This window comes from Tiliqua scincoides, chromosome 4 (assembly GCF_035046505.1).
Source record: "Tiliqua scincoides isolate rTilSci1 chromosome 4, rTilSci1.hap2, whole genome shotgun sequence".
Classification (NCBI taxonomy): domain Eukaryota; kingdom Metazoa; phylum Chordata; class Lepidosauria; order Squamata; family Scincidae; genus Tiliqua; species Tiliqua scincoides.
In genome coordinates, this window is record NC_089824.1 from 39,853,631 (window position 1) to 39,869,621 (window position 15,991).

Sequence of the window (15,991 nt, forward strand, 5' to 3'; positions counted from 1 at the left end):
ATTTACAGAAGACTGAGATCAGGCTAAAATATAATTTGCAAGCTATTTTTTATTAAAAGATGTATCACGTGTGTGTAGGTTATAAGCCTACACACACTTACCTGGAAGTTAGTCCCTACTGAACTCAATTGGACTTACTTTCAAGTAATAGGATCATGCTGCTAGTGAGAGTGCATGTTGAACAGATCTTCTCTGTGTTTTATCAGAGTTCTCTCTTTCCTCATTCGGGTAACTTAAAATATAACAAATTCAAACTTCAAACAAAAATCCATTTCTGGATATATTCCTACCTGCTGTTGCAATTCTTGTTGATAAGCTAAAGTAACCTCTCTTGAGGGCTTTGGTTTTTCTTCAGGAAATATTCCCAAGCCTCTTGGTCTATCATTTGTTATTCTTGCTCCAGTTTTATTTCTGCATTCAAAATATATATATGCAATAAAATTTAAAAGCAAGACCTATGCAATTTCATTTTACAATGAAAGCAGGATAGTGAAATGTGCTTTACAAGTAATAATTTACTTGTTTTTCCTCCACAGTCAACCTCAGAAACAGAAAACAGAAACTTATTTTGTACATCACATTCTGTTCAGAGCGCTGGAAATGTTTTTCCACTTCCCATTAAAAAAAAAAAAATCACATCTCCAAATCAGTAACCTGAATCCAGTAATATTGAATTAATAGTAGCAGTACTTACACAGTCACAATAGGTGGTCTTTGAACTGTGTCAAAAACTGGTGGAGGTGCAGAAGCAGGCTGTGCTCCTATCACATCGGTACTATCTAAAACAAGAAAGGTAATTAAAATGTTATCTGTGGTACTTAATGTTCCATTGTACTGCATGCCCCCCACACACAAAGCATTGTAGTCCATAATGCACATCTGTGTTCAATGTGAAGTTTTCCCCCCAAACTGAACTGCCAATCATTTAAGGACCTTTGGTGGCCCCTTCCTATGCTGCTTCTTGAAACACATAATTAAAGGGGTCACTTTTCATTGGGGGCAGGGGGGGGAGAAAAACTCTGATAATATAGAAACAAGGAAGAAGTGCTTCTAAACTTAGAAAAAATTTCAACAAATTACAGAAAATATGAGTTCTTGTGCTTCCAGTGTTCCATTAGCAATGGGCAAAACTTGCTATCTTGATTTGAAATGGACTGGGTCTTTCTGAATTTTTTAAGTGATTTCTGGAACAAAAATTCTTGAGAATTCTCCAAAGTTCAGAAAAACACAGTTCAAGGAAGCCTGTTCACCATCTCCCAACTCTGACAGTCTGCCTCTCTGCCATCCCTTTTCCAAACTCACTTTAGGGCAGGGTGAGAGTAAGATCAGCAGCCCAGAGAGCAATGAAGCCAAGAATTCCCTCCCCACACCAAAGTTTCAAATTCTCTGCAAAGATTATGCCTGAAGCCTCCATTGGTGACAGGAATGGTGGTGTAGGGTGGGGGGCAGGGAAGAGGGTATGTGCTCAGAATGCATGTCATAGAAAGAGCTCCAGATGTAGGAACAGTTTAGAAGTAGTTTTGACACTGCCATTTTCCTTCCTCCCACATTTCACAAATGGGAAAGTTTGTGGGGGTGAAAGGGAAACTGGTATAGAAGAGGGCTGAATTATTCAGAGCCACCTTCTACCATGTAAAACTCCATCCTCACTCCAATATGAACTTCAGGGAGGCCCTCTTATAGGTTTCACCACCTTTGGAGATGTAGCAACTGATACAACTGTGCTTTCTCAGTAGTGGCCTCTACAGTGTGAAACTTGTTCCTATGGAAATGTGACTAGCATCTCATTGATTTTTTACAGGACTAATTGAAGGCTTGTCTATTTCAACAAGCCTCTGTTACTCTGTTAGGAACTGCCTTTCCAGCAGCTTGTACAATGTGTGCTCTATCTCTGTTTGTTGTAATTTTGCTATTTTTACTGGATCATTGATTTTTTTATTACTTACTTTCAAGTTAAAAAGTGTAAATGTTTGTGAGCTACCCTAACTCTTCAAGAGGAGGACAGGAAATACTGTTTTAAATAAACAATTAAATTTGGAAGGCAGGTGAGATTGGCTCTTAACTGTTTGAAGATTCTCAATTACCCTTTTCCCATTTCCTAAATTCTCATCCATCCCTCAATTCAGTCAAGTTGTTTGTGATTCTCTTTTTTAATAAAAGAAAAAGATTTTACCTTGACAGAACAAGAACCTTCAGGAAGTGTAATACAGTGCTATCTTTCTAGCATAAGCAATAAACTGTTTATAACTTACAGTATGCAAGACTGGGATCCAAAGGATTCCTGGCACCATAAAAATAGTATGCATCGTCATATGGAGTTCTGTAGTTATCTGTCAAGACTGGTGGTGGTGGTGGTGGTGGTGGTGGTAAGGGTGCAATTCTAAAACAAAACAAAAAAAGATAATGCATTTACAAAGAGCTTTTTTGGCTGCTGCATTACCACAAGAGGTATTGAGGTATTACAATGTATTGAGGTATTGTTTCCACAAAAATTCTCTTGGTAACTTAATGCTTATTGAGATACAGTTGGCTCTTAGCATCCATGGGGGTTCCATTGCCAAGTTCCAAAACCCACAAATACCTGAATCTGTGGGTCTGAGCCCCACCTGACTCTGGATGCGACCTTCCAATCGGGTCCAGATGCGTTCTGAGGCCTGGAGAGGCTACACATGGTGTTCCTGGGACTCAGAAAGCCCCAGGGAGGTGTCAGAAGGGCACTTCCAGTTTTTCCAAAAATGAGAAGTGCCCTTCCAACACCTCTGGGGGGCTTTCTGAGGTCCAGTGAGGCTGCATGTGGAAAAAGTGGAAGTGCCTTTCCAACACCTGCAGGGAGTGTTCTGAGGCCTGAAGAGAACACGTGCAGCCTTCCTAGGCCTCAGAAAGCTCCCGGATACAACTGGAAGGCATTTCTGGTCGCATCAGGGAAGTCAGGTGGGGCCCTTCAAGGCAGATTCAGAACCTACAGTGAGTCAAATCGAGAAAAAAGGGCCCACCTGTATTGACATGCATTCTCTTCACTAAACATTTAAACAAGGGAGGGAAGATTTGCAATGCCTCAGAACGCATTCGCGTATCACCAGACAAAATGGACTAGTTTTTAGTTAAATGCTACCAGGACGTGGTCTCTTTCCAGATGATAACTTTATTACACAATAAATTTGCAACCCATGACAGCCATAGTCTGCTTAACGCTGCAGTTCTCACTAGATGCAGGAAGGAGATGAGCAGCTGCTCACAGCTGTCAACTCAGTCTCGCTACTGCTGAACTCGCTGCATGTGGGGGGCAAGATGGCACTCTCTGTCAACCTGCTCTTCTGTTGGCAGTATATCTGCTAGTCTTACCACCCACAGGGTTAACTCTCCCTGACAAGAGATGTGCTGATCCCAGCACATGTGGATTATCCATAGCCAAGGTTAAAAAAAGGAAAGAGACTGTATACTCAGAGCTCTCTATAAAAGCTAAATGATGACTCTTTTACCTAGCCATGATGCAAGGTCAGTCTGGGGAACCTTGGGGAGCCTCACACCCAACAAGACTCAGATCATCTGACCCTGCCTGCAGGGAGGAAGCTGCTTCCCAGATTCCAGAGACTGAGGGTCCAATCCTATCCAACTTTCCAGCTCCCGTGTAGCCACAATGCAGCCCCATGGAAAGGGAACACATGTTTCCATACCTTAAGAAGGCCCCAGTGACTATCCTGCCACCACAGGATGCAGCACGCACCCCACTGGCACAAATGCACCAGTGGATAAAAGACATGCACTAGTGGATGGTATTCCCAACATCAACCTAAGTTAGCAAACCAGTTTAAAAGGGGGGAATCAGATTTGTCTGGCAAGATTTTTGACAACTCTTTTAATTTTTCATAATTTTTTCCAATCAGCAGTGTAGCTGGATGGTGTGCAGCCCCGGGGCACACCTTCCAGGGCCACTCCCCAAACATTACTGGAGCCATGCTTGGATCACATCCAGAGAGTGTTCCGGGGCCTGGGGAGGTTTTCACAAAACCAGAAGTGACATTTTAGCCTTCTGAGGCCCATGAAGGGCTTCCTTAGGCTCTGAATGTCTTAAAATGTCACTGAAGGAGCAGGTCCGCAGCTTGGGGGTCCACCTGGACTCGCAGCTGCTCCAGGATTCCCAGGTGGCGGCTGTGGCTAGGGGGGCCTTTGCTCAGTTTCGGTTGGTGCGCCAGCTGCGGTCGTACTTGGATCATGGAGACCTGGCCGCGGTGATCCATGCCACGGTGACATCGAGGTTAGATTATTGTAACGCGCTCTATGTGGGGTTGCCCTTAAAGACGGTTCGGAAACTGCAACTAGTGCAGAATGCGGCGGCGCATGTGGTTACTGGAGGTAGGCGGTTTGACTCTGCCGGTCCGCTTCTCCAGCAGCTACATTGGCTGCCCACTTGTTTCCAGGCCCAATTCAAGGTGCTGGTTTTGACCTTTAAAGCCCTATACTGCTCTGGGCCAGGGCATCTTAGAGATCGCCTACTTCTGTACAATCCGGCTCATCCTCTTAGGTCACCAGAGAAGGCCTTTTCACAAGTGCCGCCGCCTAGCGAGGTACGTGGGGCAGCGGCTAGAAATAGGGCCTTCTCAGTAGTGGCACCAACGCTATGGAATTCCCTTCCCCTTGACTTAAGAATGGCTCCCTCTCTTGAGACTTTTCGGCGAGGCCTGAAGACCCTTCTGTTTAAACAAGCCTTCTGAGTTCTCGGCCTTTTTAACATCTTTTCAACATCTTTTAATTTTTTACAGGCCTGATTCTTTTATGACTTGCTGCTGCTCTATGCTCTTTTTACCTTTTTACTACTTGTTATCTGCTTACTGTTTTTATGATATGTGTTAATATGCTTTTATCTGTTTTTAAATTATGTTGTTAATCTGTTTTTTTTAATCATGTTGTTTAATCTGTTTTTAACCTGTTGTAAGCCGCCTTGAGTCCCTTCGGGGAGAACGGCAGGGTAAAAATAAAGTTATTATTGTTATTATTGTTATTATTGTTATTATTATTATTATTATTATTATGTTGTTGTTGTTGTTGTTGTTGTTTTGCAAAACTGGAAGTGACCTTCTAAGGCAGGGGTGCCCAAACCCTGGCCCTGGGGCCACTTGCGGCCCTCGAGGCCTCTCAATGCGGCCCTCAGGGAGCCCCCAGTCTCCAATGAGCCTCTGGCCCTCTAGAGATTTGTTGGAGCCCTCACTGGCCCGATGCAACTGCTCTCAGCGTGAGGGCGACTGTTTGACCTCTTGCGTGAGCTGTGAGATGAGGGCTCCCTCCTTGAGCTATTTCAAGACCTTCATTCAATCATATAGTTCATCTTTAATATATTCATTTATGTAAACTTATGTAAATTTATTCAAATTTAAATGTAAATTAATCCCCCCCGGCCCACGGACACAGTGTCAGAGAGACGATGTGGCCCTCCTGCCAAAAACTTTGGACACCCCTGTTCTAAGGTTTCCCAAAAGGGGAGGGCCTTCTGGGGCCCGGAAAACCCACATGCAGCTCCAGTCGGAGCGTGGCATTGCCATCACACTCAGCCTCCCCCCACAGAGTGCCGCCCGGCACCTGACACCCCCTCAGCTACACTACTGTTTCTGATATCTTTCCTGGTATTGCAGTCAGACTGACAGAAGTGCAATTTCATGGGCCTTCCTTTTTGAAAATCAGGACAACATTAGACATTAGAAACATTAGGAGGTTTCCAGTCTTGTGGAACCTTCCCTGTCTTTCAGGATTTTTCAAAGATAATAGACAGAAGTTCTAAGAGTACATCAGCACTTATCATACTCTAGGATGCAGTTCATCTGATCTGGATGACTTGAATTCACTGAGATCAGTTAGAGAATTCTTAACCAGTTCCCTGTCTATCCTAGTCTGCAAACCTGTCTCCACCCTCTTTACACCTCTTATGGGGCTCCACACATTTCTCCTCCTCCAGTTAACAGGCCAGAACAAACATTCACAAAATCTGGCTTTTGGGGGGCATGAAGATGAATGCAAGGTAGGAGCTGAGTATTTTTGCCTTCTCTGTCATCAGGTAACATTTCAGAATTCTTACTAAATAGTGGTCCTACCATTTCCTTCCCTTTTCTCTTCCTTTGCACATACCTAAAAAACAAAAAAACCTTTTTTTTGCTTTTAGTACCCCCAGATAGCTTAAGCTCCTTCTGAGAGTTAGCTTTTTGGACATTCTCCCTATAGGTTTGGGCTTCTAGCAACAATATACCTCATTGTCTAGCCAAGCAACTCCTCAGTTACAAATTGAACACCAAAGAAAATCACCTTGGAGCCAACATTTCTCCAAGGGCTGTTGATAAACCTCTGTGAAAATTTTCATTCACTGGTGTGACAGGAGGTGCAGACGTGGAAGCTGGTCCAGGTGTAGGAGTTTGAAAGGCTGGCTTCGGTCTCACTGGTGGTATTCTCTCTGCAGCAATTTGTGGTGTTAATCCCAGGTCTCTCAGTCTGCCAGGCTATGAGAAAAACTTTATTGTTTAGTATAATTATGGAACTGGAACTTAGAAGTTGCCAGTTCTAAGAATTGAAGGAAAGAAGAATCTTTGCAAAAATAGTACTGTCTTTTAAAGACATTTCAATCACACACTGAAATCAAGTGTTACCAGTAGCTTTCTAGTAAATAATTCGCATGCTCAACAGAATATGCTAGTAATAAATAGATTTCTTTTACTTTAGCATCACTCCTGTTAATCTTAGAGAAGTTTAGAAAGGGCTGTTTCAAAGAACTTAACATGAAGGGAAAAAATTGAAACATTTCTAACATTAGAAACATCTAATTCTAAACATTAGCAATTAAGGGGGGAAGGTGTTTTGATTTTATTGGTGAAGATTAAGGTTCTACACTGGTTTTTCAAAAAAGCGGTGGCATCACTAGGGTCTGCGTTACCCGATGTAGGAGGCCAGCATGTCACTCCCATGATGGATCTTCTCCCATGCACTGGGTGGAACAATTACCTGGGTGCTGGGCATGGTGATGTACTATCGCCCCAACCCCACTGGTTTTTTGGCTATATCTTTTTATAGAACACAGATATTTTAACATGGTTTATTTCTTTGCATTCTGCATGAAATTACACATGGATTGATATATAACATGATAATATTCCTACAAACCGTGATTTTAGCAATTTTGGTCACTAGAGGTGTCACACACACACCCCAGAGAGTGTCACCTTACTAATACCTTACTGGTTCCACACTGTGTCATAACATCTTACTGGTTCTTCAAACAATCAGACTCATTGGTCTGTTTTGAATTAAGGAAACGTACTTTTTTGTTTTCTGGCTTTTGGCCCATAACTTTTGATGGAATTGAGATACTTCACTCCGGTTGTTTTTTTTATTGCATTCTGCTGTAAATTACTGCATCTGAATTTTTGCATCACTGTTTTTATTTCACCATTTATTGTTTTGATGACCAAAAGATGCTGATAGTTCAGGAACTCTACATGCCTAAATAGATACTATATACCCATTTTGATAAAGTATGTTTACAAAAGAACACTGTTTAAATAGGTTTACAATTTCTTCACTTGGCTGCAAGATGGTATATATACACAACAGAGTTAGTTAGTTGGCAACCTTCAGTCTCGAAAGACTATGGTATCGCGCTCTGAAGGTGGTTCTGGAACAGCGTCTAATGTGGCTGAAAAGGCCGATTCGGGAGTGACAATCCCTTCCACACTGGGAGCAAGTGCAGTCTGTCCCTGGCCTGTCTCCCTGGCTATGGGCCTTCCTTCTTTGCCTCCCTGCCTCAGACTGTTGGCCAAGTGTCTCTTCAAACTGGGAAAGGCCATGTTGCACAGCCTGCCTCCAACCGGGCCGCTCAGAGGCCAGGGTTTCCCACTTGTTGAGGTCCACTCCTAAGGCCTTCAGATTCCTCTTGCAGATGTCCTTGTATCGCAGCTGTGGTCTACCTGTAGGGCGCTTTCCTTGCACGAGTTCTCCATAGAGGAGATCCTTTGGGATCCGGCCATCATCCATTCTCACGACATGACCGAGCCAACACAGGCGTCTGTTTCAGTAGTGCATACATGCTAGGGATTCCAGCACGTTCCAGGACTGTGTTGTTTGGAACTTTGTCCTGCCAGGTGATGCCGAGAATACGTCGGAGGCAGCGCATGTGGAAAGCATTCAGTTTCCTCTCCTGTTGTGAGTGAAGAGTCCATGACTCGCTGCAGTACAGAAGTGTACTCAGGACGCAAGCTCTGTAGACCTGGATCTTGGTATGTTCTGCCAGCTTCTTGTTGGACCAGACTCTCTTTGTGAGTCTGGAAAACGTGGTAGCTGCTTTACCGATGCGTTTGTTTAGCTCGGTATCGAGAGAAAGAGTGTCGGAGATTGTTGAGCCAAGGTACACAAAGTCATGGACAACCTCCAGTTCATGCGCAGAGATTGTAATGCAGGGAGGTGAGTCCACATCCTGAACCATGACCTGTGTTTTCTTCAGGCTGATTGTCAGTCCAAAATCTTGGCAGGCCTTGCTAAAACGATCCATGAGCTGCTGGAGATCTTTGGCAGAGTGGGTAGTGATAGCTGCATCGTCGGCAAAGAGGAAGTCACGCAGACATTTCAGCTGGACTTTGGACTTTGCTCTCAGTCTGGAGAGGTTGAAGAGCTTTCCATCTGATCTGGTCCGGAGATAGATGCCTTCTGTTGTAGTTCCAAAGGCCTGCTTCAGCAGGACAGCGAAGAAGATCCCAAACAAGGTTGGTGCAAGAACACAGCCCTGCTTCACGCCGCTTCGGATGTCAAAGGGGTCTGATGTGGAGCCATCAAAGACAACAGTGCCCTTCATGTCCTTGTGGAAGGATCTGATGATGCTGAGGAGCCTGGGTGGACATCCAATCTTGGGGAGAATCTTGAAGAGGCCATCCCTGCTGACCAGGTCGAAAGCCTTTGTGAGATCTATGAAGGTTATAAAGAGTGGCTGTCGTTCCCTGCATTTCTCCTGCAGTTGTCTAAGGGAGAATACCATATCAGTGGTGGACCTGTTGGCTCGGAATCCACACTGTGATTCTGGATAAACGCTCTCTGCAAGTACCTGGAGCCTCTTTAGTGCAACTCGGGCAAACAACTTTCCTACAACGCTAAGGAGAGAGATGCCACGGTAGTTGTTGCAGTCACCCTTGTCGCCTTGTACAGCGTGATGATGTTTGCATCCCTCATCATTAACAACATTAACAACATTAACAACAGAGTTAATACTTACAACTACAGCACAATTTAGGCACTTAAACAGGTGTGTAACACTCAATTTCTGGTAGAATTTTAAATGCCTGTATTCAAAATGATGCAAGTTCTTCCCAAGTAAAATGCTTCAGGATATACTGCAGCCAGGATCCAAAGGGATTCCTGAACACCAGTTTTCATTATTAACTGCAAGAATTCTTCAATTCTGTATACTTGGAAAGGGGGCACCATCTGTAATGGCTAATGGAAAAGGAAATGCAAGCATTCCCAATTGGATCCCTGCCATAGCATAAAATTATATCTTCTTATATGCTAAATCTGTGCAAATATTCTACATATTAAGTTCTTATAACATTCACCACTTTAATAAGAGGCATTTTGAGACACATTTGCTATCATCCTATGGCATCTATTTAAACCCAGGGCCACAGAGCTATTCCAGAAGAAAAGCTAAGGACTTAAGAGCCCAATCCTGAGTTGTCTGGCGTGCAGGGCTGCTGCAGCATCCTAACCATGCCAGGCAGCCATCAGCAGCTCCCGCTGCCTCCTCAGGGGTATGGGGCATTCATCCCCTTCCACTGAGTAAGGGAAGTAGCCCTGCAATGGGGCTACTTGATTCTGCAGCAGTTACTTAGCCGATGCAGAATCAACATGCGTCATGTCGGACTGGGAGGCCCAACACAGGGCTCTGGATCCAGCAGAGCTGAGCTCCGCCGGTCCTGCCCCCCTCCCACCCCGCCTTCCCCCGCCCATCCTGAAACACCTCCTCTGCCCCATCTTACCTCTCCACCACCCGACACTTTGCACGGAGCACTGGGCGGCAGAACACCAGAGCTGGCCCCAGTGCAGGCTCGTGCTAGGCTAGCTCTGGCACTGGGCCTGCAATAAGGTTCGCAAATGTGGGCCAGCGGTGAGCCGGCATGTGAAGATCAGGATTGGGCCCACAGTGGCTGATTTAACTCAAACTGTTTTCAAAACTTTTCAATCACCTAATTTGGCTCCGATTCTTAACACTAACTCAAAACATTTTTCTGCTTTGCAAGCCATTAACTGCATCTACATTAATTCATTCTTCCATAACCTACTTTAAATGGTTGTGCCGTATTCCATTCAGCAGATTTCTCACAGCAGCCATAGAATGTCCCAAGATACAAGAGTAGATATGCCCTCTGCCTCTCACTCAGACAGAAAATATGACTGACAAAAAAGGATCTTTTTCCTCAGAAGGTTCTGCTCTCATGCTCCTATTAGAGTTCTAGTATCACTAGCCCCATAACTCAATAGCCACTGATCTAACACACCTGAAAGACATGGGACTAGCCAGGCTGAGGCAGAACAGCAGAGTTTTAATTTTAAAACATAGTAGGAGAGGAGCAGTTCACTGTTGGTGAGGACATTGGCATAGCCTCCACCTCACAATGGCATGGCAAGACACAGGAAAGGGACTAAGAAACCTGGTAATGATGCAGTAGAGCACTAGCCAATAGCTACTCATACCATTACTATAACATCTTCCCTTAGAAAAAGCATGTCACAGTCACACTTGCTGGACATAAACACTTTTGTTTCCCAACACCTAACTAGTCTGACTGACTGCTGGAGTATAGTCAGTTGGCAAAAACAGGAGTACTGATGACAGCAGTGTCTTATCTAATCACAGCTGCAACATCGTCCAGGGAAAACAACTGGAAAGATCCATGTACTTGGAAAGACCCCTAGAACCACTTCAGCATCTCCAGTTCTTAGAGGAATGACAGGATATAAATGTGAAAAATGAACCAGCTGGCCTTGCTTCAATCAGTCACTTGACCAAAACTTACACAATCCTTTTGTGAGTCAGAAGAACCCAGTGACACAATTCCTTAGATCAGCACATGACACAAGTTCACACGCATACCAGTTTTCAAAGTAGTTCCTGCAAGTCTCTGGTACTGGAACCAAAAAGGTATCTTAAGGTTCTGGCATTTTTACCTGCAGTTTGAGGCTGCATGCTCCACTCTTTGACAGGAGTGGTTTTCACCATTTAGGGTTCCCATCTACAATTTAACAAGAGACATTTGCTTGGTTTTAAGACCCAGATGTCCCTAAGCCACTATTTCCATAAAATTCAAACAAATCATAGGCCAGACACACGTCAGCCTCTTTCCTAAGCAGTTTTAATTGGGAGGTCTTGAGCACTGAAAGTTAATTTAAATTCCAAGAAGGAAAGGCAGGTCTGACTTCATAATCAGTGAAGGCTTTCACCAGCTTTTTAAAAAAAAAAAAAATTGTATGACATGAGAAAACCGGCTAAGTTAGTCAGAAAAGATTTTCCAGGGAAGAAACTACATGGGTAGTTCAAGGGAACAATTTATCAGAAATCAAATTTGTTTGAGAATTATTGAATATCCTTGAAGGCAGAAATTATACTTCATTGACAGTTCTCCATGGGAGAGTTTTAACAAAGTAAAACAGGTCTGATTGCTGCACAGTGAAGATAATAATTTCATTTAATTGAAAATAATTGAAGTAGCAATGTTTAAGACAATATGTCAGCCAGTCTCATGTTGCTTCTGTCAACACATTCAACAAGCAGTTCTCTAAGGCTGTGCACAGGTAATTAGGGTTATAGAGCAAGTTCTCCCTGATTTACAGTGGCTCTAGCACTATTCCCACAGCTGAATAACTGTGCAGACATAATGAAAAAAAGAGAGTGGAAACCTTACTTTAGGAAGTAAGGTTGCTTTGCTGCTGTGAGAAGAGCTTGCTTGAGTTCTGAAGGCACAGTTTGACACGTGACCACAGCCAGTTTGTTGAAAGACACAATGAGCACCCCTCCCCCGCCAAAAAAACCATGCCAAGCACAGATAGACATGCAGACCACATGTGCTCCACTGGAAATAAAAAAGGTTCTACAAAGTCACCCCACAACAAATGTTAGGCTATGTACAGCCTATCTATACATGTGACATTAATCCAGTCAACATCATGTTTCCTTGTAGACATTTCCTTAAATTACAGGAACAGGGTTCTATCTTGCACCCTGGTCACTTTCAACAGAGTCGTATTCGCAGAGCAAAATAGGAGAAGTACCTTGTTGCCCACAAAATATTATGCTGAAAAAGTGATCAGTGCAAATATTTCCAAAAGCAAGCTGGCATTTCTCTATGAGGATTATCAAGATTTATAAGTGAGACTTACTACCTGTGTTAACATTGTGTCAAATAATTTTTGAAATAGTTAATCTAATCTGTCAAGATACTAACATAAAAAATGCCTCACCTTTTTTTCAGGGTCTAGAGCTCCAGATGCAGCAACTGGGAATTCAAGTTCCTTTTCACTATTGAGGAAAAAAGAACAACACAGAGATAGGAAAAATTATTACACAAACACTTTTCCCACCCGTTCTCCAAAGAACTCAGAGCCAGAAAAGAATAATTAAAAATCACTCAATGGATGCTTACGTTTAGTTTTTTAAAAAATCCATTAAATGACAAGTTTGTGGGGGGACGACGACGACAATAACTTGTAACACTGCCAATGTCATGAAAATATCTCCAGTGGAACAATTTCTTAACTGTCTCCCTTCTCTTCTTTCTCACGTGAATTCTTCCTTGATGTCTGCAGCTTCCTTCAATAATGATGTAGCACAGTGTTTCTCAAACCGTGAGTCGGGACTCACTAGGCGGGCTGTAAGCCTATTTCAGGTTGGTCCCCATTCATGTCAGTATTTTAAATATATTAGACTTGATGCTACCATGGTATGTGATTACATTTGGGGAAAAGTTGCACATCTGCACTTTTAACAGACTATTGTATATGCTTTTAACAATGATAGTCAATGGGGCTTACTCCTGGGTAAGTGCAGATAGGATTGCAGCCTAGGATTGTTAAAACTCTTCCTGCTTGATGTCACTTCCAGTCATGAACTCACTTCTGGTGGGTCCTAACAGATTCTCATTCTAAAAAGTGGGTTCCAGTGCTAAAAGTTTGAGAACCAATGCTGTAGCATTATATCTGCAACCACGTTAGTCAAGATTGCTCTCATAACCAGAAGTTCAAACTCTGGTTGGGAGGGCAATCTGGCTTAGCATTAAGTACAGTGAGCATCAGTGTAAATGTAAGTATCACAATGGTTAGAGCAAGACATAAAAAAAATTGGGAGGATTTGCGCAAGACAGCAAGAGGAACAGAAAGGGAATGTGCAAGCCTATAGCACTTTTTGTCACCTAATCACAGTTAGGTATTTGAAATATTACATCTGCAACAGTATATTAAAATAGTCTCAAAGACATTTTATCATCATTTCTAGGCAAAGTTATTAATGCAGAAGAACAATAATCCATGTCAGAACAATGTAAGTTCATTTTAGTTTTGCAACTTGATTCTTTTTACTTCTACAAATTCATAAATCTGACAAAGTAATCAAATGATTACTGCATACCTAAAATAGTAAACTATTCTTTGACAAACAATGTCCATGTCTCAAAACAAAGAATTCTATTCTAATCTTTGAGATCTGGAAAGTTAAAAGTAATTGGTGTGTTTTTTCCCCACTCATTCATTTCTCATCATTTTTGAACCCTTTTTTCACAGGAAACTCAGTTGAAAGATACATACTGTACTAAGCAAACTAGGAAATGTCTAGATGTCTCTAGAAGAATATCCTCAAGAGATTCAGAGAGTTACTTCAAACAAGCTAAAGGGAGACTTTTATACCACATTGCAAGCTGACTTTTGTAACTCCCCTAGGCTTCAAAAGAAATATATCATGTTGCAGGACAAGGGGCTGTTGCTTAAGAAATACACCCAAAGCTCCAACAGCTGTGTGCACAACTAATTATGCATTTCTCTGGATTATGACCAAAAAGCATCTTTAAAATTCTCAAATGATTTTAGAATTAAAAAGGTGTAAATTATTATTATTATTATTAACAGTATTTATATACCGCTTTTCAACTAAAAGTTCACAAAGCGGTTTACAGAGAAAAATCAAATAACTAAATGGCTCCCTGTCCCAAAAGGGCTCACAATCTAAAAAGATGCAAATGAATACCAGCAGACAGCCACTAGAACAGACAGTGCTGGGGTGAGGTGGGCCAGTTACTCTCCCCCAGCTAAAAAAAGGAGCACCCACTTGAAAAAGTGCCTCTTACCCAATCAGCAGGGGTTACAACACAAACCTTGAGAGTCAAAGCATTATAGGATCATTATAAAATACATTATAAAACAAAAGAGTTGCCATGGTTTCACCATACCCTGAGTGTGCTGACACACACACTTCATAACTTGGACTCCTCGTGGAGAGTGTGCCAGTCAGGGCAATGGCGTACTGGGCCAGAGTTCGCCAGCATGATCACAGATGTGGTGAGCCACAGATGGAAGCTCTTCATGAATTCATAACATCTGAATAGGACTCAGAGGGTCCTATTCAGAGGGAAGGTTTGCAGGCTGAGGTGCTACCCTGCACCCAGTTACATCAAAAACATTCATACACAACAGGGTCTTCATAAGTAGAACTGAGTATAGGGTAGCAACCTGAAATCACCCATCTGCTCATTACAATAGTTAAGTCCAACAGGACACTGCCCAATGATTCAAACCACTTGGGGAGGAAAAAGAAACTTTAAAAATTTTCAGTGTAGCACATTATTCTATGCTGTTGGTAAATAACATTTTCTTCTTCACTTTTCTCACAAGCATGTCATTACTAATTAGTCACCAATTCAAATTAAAACAAAAGAATCCAAATTATAAATATGCCCATTGGCCATGGTTACCGTTTCTTATTTCTCTGTTGCTCAGCTATTTGCTCCATTAGGTCTTGTCTGTACTGTTCTTTTCTTCTCTGAATAAGTTCTCTGTCCTGACTCCCTAAAAATGGAGATAGAAACATGTATACAATACATTCTCTTTTCACATTTTTATTTCAGCTAAATTATGCCATAGATACCGTGCATACTGTCACCTGCTGCATAATGTCATTAGTCCTATGAACGCCAAGACATACTACTTCTTTCAATATACTGTAGTACAGTGCTACTTAAACTGGTGGGTCATGACCCACCAGCTCGCGTAACGATGCCTTGTTCCCTTTAATGGGCGGGGACGGGGAAAAGCAGTGAAGCAATCCGCAAGATCACACCCTTGCAGGGGAAGGGGGGCTATTTTTAAACTAAACGTACGTGTTCTGAGTCTGGGGTGTGTGGAAAGCCCCATGGAGCGCTTGCACGGCTACCCATGGCTTCTAAATAGTGAAAGTTGCCAGCGCAATTAAACTGGAAGTGGAATTTCCTGTTTCATTGGTGCTTGCAACTTTCATTATTTAGAAGATGCGGGGAGACCTGCAAGCACTCCACAGGGCTCCCCCCAGACTCTGAAAGCACATATGTTTAGTTTAAAAATATCCCCCCTTCCCCCGAAATGGACGCTTCACTGACCCCACCCCAGCCCTCACAAAGACTTACCCAGGAGTAAAGCTCTTGGGAAGTTTGAGAACCACTGCTATAGTATATTTGCAAAAATTCTTCCCTTTACTTTCTTACTTTGACAATGAAGTTGAAATGTAGCTGTCTTCTTTCATAAGTAAATTGCAGTACAGGAGCCCCCATGGATCCCACATCAGCAGTTTCATTTAACTGCAGATTAGATGGCTCCCCCACACCCCCCCTTGGGGACAAAGGGACCTGTGCTCCCCTCACCTCCAGAGTATGTTCTGAGACCTACAGAGGTCGCATGCGACCGCCCATGGCTGCTGCAAGCCTCAAAATGGCTGAAAAGGCAAAAAAAAAAC

General features: G+C 42.8%; 1 protein-coding gene across 4 annotated transcripts in view; it reads right to left on the reverse strand.

Moving 5' to 3' along the window:
- The window catches only part of CSPP1 (centrosome and spindle pole associated protein 1), a 77,673-nt gene that overhangs the window by 33,357 nt on the left and 28,325 nt on the right, over positions 1-15,991 (reverse strand). For all 4 annotated transcript variants that reach the window (XR_010794307.1, XM_066623759.1, XM_066623758.1 and 1 more), the window contains exons 11-16: positions 14,979-15,072; positions 12,481-12,538; positions 6,292-6,482; positions 2,253-2,380; positions 695-779; positions 291-411 (exon numbers count right to left, since the gene is read on the reverse strand). Coding sequence is in view for 3 of the 4 variants with exons in the window: in XM_066623759.1 (XP_066479856.1) it covers positions 291-411; positions 695-779; positions 2,253-2,380; positions 6,292-6,482; positions 12,481-12,538; positions 14,979-15,072 (677 nt within the window). In the remaining variant the exon portion in view is untranslated. The remainder of the gene's footprint in view (positions 1-290; positions 412-694; positions 780-2,252; positions 2,381-6,291; positions 6,483-12,480; positions 12,539-14,978; positions 15,073-15,991) is intronic.